Source organism: Myotis davidii, unplaced genomic scaffold (genome assembly GCF_000327345.1).
Source record: "Myotis davidii unplaced genomic scaffold, ASM32734v1 scaffold425, whole genome shotgun sequence".
Lineage (NCBI taxonomy): Eukaryota > Metazoa > Chordata > Mammalia > Chiroptera > Vespertilionidae > Myotis > Myotis davidii.
This window is the reverse complement of record NW_006296413.1, coordinates 4,525,763-4,531,110: the sequence shown is the minus strand read 5'-3', so window position 1 is coordinate 4,531,110 and position 5,348 is coordinate 4,525,763. Positions and strand designations below refer to the sequence as shown.

General features: G+C 56.8%; 1 protein-coding gene across 1 annotated transcript in view; it reads left to right on the top strand.

Annotated features, from left to right (window-relative positions):
- KCNK4 (potassium two pore domain channel subfamily K member 4) overlaps positions 1-5,333 on the top strand; it is a 5,701-nt gene extending 368 nt beyond the window's left edge. Inside the window, exons 2-6 of the mRNA XM_015568987.1 lie at positions 24-289; positions 3,503-3,626; positions 3,755-3,915; positions 4,066-4,252; positions 4,736-5,333. Of these exons, the coding sequence (XP_015424473.1) occupies positions 101-289; positions 3,503-3,626; positions 3,755-3,915; positions 4,066-4,252; positions 4,736-5,091 (1,017 nt within the window). The 5' untranslated portion in view covers positions 24-100 and the 3' untranslated portion in view covers positions 5,092-5,333. The remainder of the gene's footprint in view (positions 1-23; positions 290-3,502; positions 3,627-3,754; positions 3,916-4,065; positions 4,253-4,735) is intronic.
- Positions 5,334-5,348: the final 15 nt, after the last annotated feature.

Here is a 5,348-nt window from a genome sequence, read left to right as displayed (position 1 = left end):
GAGATCCCCGGTTCTGCCCGCAGTGACCACAGCCCTCCGGAAGCCGCCTGCCTGGCCTCCCCACGCGGGCCGTGGACCTGGCCCGGCCCCTGGGCACGCCATGCGCAGCACCACACTCCTGGCTCTGCTGGCGCTGGTCCTGCTCTACCTGGTGTTGGGGGCCCTGGTCTTCCGGGCCCTGGAGCAGCCCCTGGAGCAGCAGGCCCAGAGGGAGCTGGGGGAGGTCCGAGAGAGGTTCCTGCGGACCCACCCATGTGTGAGCGACGGGGACCTGGGGCTCCTCATCAAGGTGCGTGGGTGGCGAGAACCCCCTCAGCGGTCACCCGTGACCCCCTGGCACTAGCTGCATGCCGTGGGGCCGTGTGCTGGGGTGCTGCTTCCAGACTGGCCCCCCTGAGCGCTGGGTGCAACTGGGGTGCCGGGCAGAGGCAGGGAGCACGTCTCTGTTTTCAATGTGATGCGTGTAGGGCACGTGCTTTCCTCGCTGTGCCTGGCGCTGGACTGTGCCCTGGACGGTGGAGGGGCCGAAGGAAGGAAGGGAGGAAGGAAAGAAGGGAGGAAGGAAGGAAGGGAGGAAGGAAGGAGCAAATGGCTGTAGCAATGAGATAGGCTACATTGTCACAGGTCTCGCTCACTGGTTTAGGGTTACCAGATAAAAGTCAGGGCGCCAGGTAAATGTGAACTCCAGCTAAACAAGGGATAGTTTCTAAATCCGACTATGTCCCTGGCAGTATTTGTATTTGCTAAATCTGGCCAACCCCGCACTGGCCCCTATACTTCCTTGGAGCCACATACACCCAGGAACACTGCGAGCACCGCCCCCCGGAAAAGCGCCCCTACGTGCAGGGGCAGGTGGTTTGGAGGCTCCGGGCTCGCCTCCCCCTGTGCGTGCACTGTGAATGCGGTTAACACCCCTTTTCCCAGGACACGTGCTTATGCTGTAGAGCAGTGTTTCTCAACCTGTGAGTCGCAACCCCTTTGGGGGTCGAACGACCCTTTCAGAGGGGTCGCCTGAGACCACTGGAAAACATATATAATTACATATTGTTTTTGTGATTAATCACTTTGCTTTCATTATGTTCAGTTTGTAACCATGAAAGTACATCCTGCATATCAGATATTTACATGACGATTCATAACAGTAGCAAAATGACAGTTATGAAGTAGCAACGAAAGTAATTTTATGGTTGGGGGTCACCACACCATGAGGAACTGCATTAAAGGGTCGAAGCATGAGGAAGGTTGAGAACCGCTGCTGTAGAGGCTGGAAGGGAGGCAGCCAGGGACCCGGCCAGGGACTAAAGTGCGGCCTTATCTTCGGGGGGACTGTCAGGCCACACCTCTATGGCTTCCTCTGATTTCTGAGTCACTATCTTATTAAAAATCTAAGATTTAACTTTGATAACTGAGTGTTTATTACTTTAGTAGAGATTACTTCTCTCCCTGTCTGTTCTTTGGGAGGGAGGAGCCATCAGCCTGGAGGCCTCTGTGCTCCTGTGGATTCCCATTGTGGCTGGACCAGAGCAGAGATGAGGGTGGAGCCCGCCCAGGCAGCCTGACCTTGTCTCTGATGCATCTAGAATACTGAGAGAGAGAGAGAGAGAGAGAGAGATTCAGAGAGGCCTGACCAGACCACAGGGCAGAGGGAGGGAGGGAATCTGACCTATTTTATCCTCACAATGGAGTTACTTTTTTTCCAGAATAAAAAAGAAGCGAAGGAAGAGCAGAAACTAGAAGGGTGGGCAGCAGCTGCTCTATTTCTTTTCCACAATTAGCCATGCAGCAATCATGCCCTGCTGTGAGCTAGGCGCTGTGCTAGACACCACAGTGAGCGGGAGATGGACGTTGGGGCGGGACAGGTGCAAGCTGTGTCCTAGAGGATGTCACATCTGGGCAGGGGACAGCTCCGTGGGCAGATCACTACAGAGTTCAGTGGGAAAGGCACCTCCCTCACTTCCGTCTTTGTTAGCCGCCTGTTGCAGGCTGGGCCCTGGGCTAGGTGCTGGGGCCTCTGGGAAGAGCTGGTAACCGAGAGGAGGCGGGCGAGATGGGTGCAATGTAGAGATGTGTGGTTGGGTTCAAGGGACTACAGGCAGGGGACCAGCACGGGCAAAGGCGTGGGAGCTGGGATGAGGGAAGAAATGAATAAATGGCTATGGAACTCAGATTTAGCAGATGCCCAGTCATTGGAAACAAAAATTAGAACACACAGGATGACAAAGGGTTTTTTTTCCCCTTAAGTAGTGAATTTACCAGAAAAGTGTTGCAAAATAAATATTAAATCACTTTAAATCATCTATTTCACTTCTTGGCTTTATTAAAAAAAATTATTATGACAGGAAATGAGATCATCTCAGAAATTTGGGGTTAATGTCACCTTAACTTGGGTTCCCAAATGGGAGCCCCCGGAGAGGAGACTGGGAAGGGGAGGTGGGAGCCAGATTGCAAAGCGGCATAAAGACGGGCTGGGATGCGGGACTCCGTGCTGCAGGCGGCAGGGAGCTGTGGGGGATGTGGGGCCCCAGTGCAGGAGTTAACTGGAAGGCGTCTTGCTAAGGAGGAGAGAGATGCGGTATGTGATCTCACTCCCTGCCTTTGTGCTCGGCTCTGTGCGCCTTGGGGAAGGGCCCCATCGCACCCCCTCCATTGTACTCTGACCTCTGTCACATGGGGAGGGCACTCTCAAAACACAGACCCTGCCCTGCCGGGCAACAGGGACGGACGCAGGGCCATTGCATTAATTTAATCGTGTTTGCTGAGCACCTACTATGTCAGTGATGGCGAACCTTTTGAGCTCGGCGTGTCAGCATTTTGAAAAACCCTAACTTAACTCTGGTGCCGGGTCACATACAGAAATTGTTTGCCATCACTGTACGATGTAGCGCAGGGCTTCAGCGGGTGGGCAGGGGTTCGTGTGTCCACCGGTCTACAAAAATGGGGTGAAAATGTTGATGGTATATGAACCTGCCTGGAGGGAGGGTCCCCAACTTTCATCACAGCTTCCAAGGCAAGGGACTCAGATGCAGCTTCCGAGGGGAGTGGGCGCGGTGGGGTCTGGGGAAGCTGGAAGTCACGAGGCACGGTCACTTCGTGGGGGCACGTGCTTCCTCTGCTGTGAGTGCTTTAACTCTTCACAAGGAGCTGATGTGGAAGGTGCTGCTAGCATCCCCGGTCGGTAGATGTAGAAACAAAGGCACAGAGACAGCCATGTTCACGCAGCGACAAGATTTGAAACTAGACAGTCTGGTGCCAGAGCCTGTGCTCCTGACCGCTGTAAAATGGAAAATCTGTTGTGTGAGATTAGGGGGCAGATAAATGTTTCTAAAACAATGTGGAGGTCAGAGCATTGGGTCACCCCAATTGCAATATGTGTTCACAGGGACTGCCTTCGGGGAGGCCGGAGGGACAGGGAGAGCTGGGAGGGGCAGGAAGGGAAGGGCCAGGGGGTGGCTAGGACAGGAGGGAAGCACTAAGGCCCCTCCTTCTCTGCCTTGTCCTGCAGGAGGTGGCTGATGCCCTGGGAGGGGGTGCAAACCCTGACATCAACGCAACCAGTCGCAGCAACTACTCAGCCTGGGACCTGAGCGGCGCCTTCTTTTTCTCAGGCACCATCATCACCACCATCGGTGGGAGAGGGGACCGGGCCTGTGGAGGGGGGTGAGGAGCGGCTGGGCTTTCTCTAGGGGGAAGGTGCAGGGGGCGATAGGGAGGTGCCAGGCAGCCCCTAGATCTCCTGCTCGGCCCCTCTGCCCAGGCTATGGCAATGCAGCCCTGCGCTCGGATGCCGGTCGCACCTTCTCCATCATCTATGCTCTAGTGGGGATCCCACTGTTCGGGATCCTGCTGGCAGGGGTCGGGGACCGGCTGGGCTCTGCCCTGCGCCACGGCATCGGGCACATTGAAGCCATCTTCCTGGTGAGCTGCTCCACCCGTTTGTGTTGGGCACAGGATACCTTTGCTACCGAGATGGCAGGAGCCTCCCACAGGCTCCCGGAGGAAGGGGTGTGGGGTGTGAGAGTGGAGGTTCGGGCGACTCCTGGGTCCGACCTATTGCCCTCCCTGCAGAAGTGGCACGTGCCCAAGGAGCTGGTGAGAATCTTATCGGCGTTGCTCTTCCTGGTGATCGGCTGCCTGCTCTTTGTCGTCACCCCCATGTTCGTGTTCTGCTACATGGAGGGCTGGAGCAAGCTGGAGGCCATCTACTTCGTGGTGGTGACGCTCACCACGGTGGGGTTCGGGGACTACGTGGCCGGTGAGGCCGCCTTTCTTGTGCTGTACTTTCCCGCCCATGTTATTCCCCCCCCAGGGGTTCTGCCCGCTTAGTTCTCCCTCCAGATTCCACATGGGGCGTTTGTGCTCTCAAACGGGATGACCCCGCCCCCTATATCCGCGCTTGGGATGCACCCTCACATTGCTGCACGGATGCAACACCTCGTGCACACTTCCATTCGTGCATGCCTGCGCCTCCATGCATGTTCACACGTATGTGAAGGTGCTCCTGCTCCCACACATGCTCCCACTCTTGCACGTGAGGACTCCCACTCACATGCTCTTCTCTTGCACACCTGCAGGTCCTGCACGCTCAGGTTGCATGCATTTACACACGCACAAACCCGCTGTCCTGGGAGAGATGGATCCCCTCACTGAGCTGGGGAGAGGGGCAGTGCAGCAGTGGCTTCCCAGCTCAAAGCTGGCCCCACACCACCTCCTTTCTGCTCTCCCCGCGGTATCCCAGGCGCCAACCCCAACCAGACCCACGCAGCCTATCAGCCGCTGGTGTGGTTCTGGATCCTGCTCGGCCTAGCCTACTTCGCCTCGGTGCTCACCACCATCGGGAACTGGCTGCGGGTCGTGTTCCGCCGCACGCGCGCAGAGGTAGGCGCCCCGGGTGGCCGCACCTGCGCCCTGAAGCCCGCCCGTGCTGCACCCGAGCAGTGGTTTGGCACCCCCTGCCTCCCTTCCAGAGTGTGGGCAGGGACTGAGTGTGCCCCCATATGCCCCAGCGGGGACAGGGGTGCAGGCGACCACACCTCTGCTCTTGTGGATAGGGCTGCCAGATTTACCACAGTACAATGCGGGCAGCCCAGTTAAAGGTGCATTCAGATAAGCAGCAAATAACATTTTAGTGTAAGTATGTCTCACATAGAGCACGGGACATGCTTACACTACAATTTCATTTATTGTCTGGAATTCGGACTTAATACGACCTGTGTTTTGTCACCCCACTCGTCGATGCCGGCAGGGGAGCTCGAAGGTCTCTGGGGGCCCAGGAGGGAGAGCTGGGATAAACCGGGGGGTTTCTAGAAGAACCCCGGATAAGGGGGCGCTTCGGCGATGAAGGAGGGGAA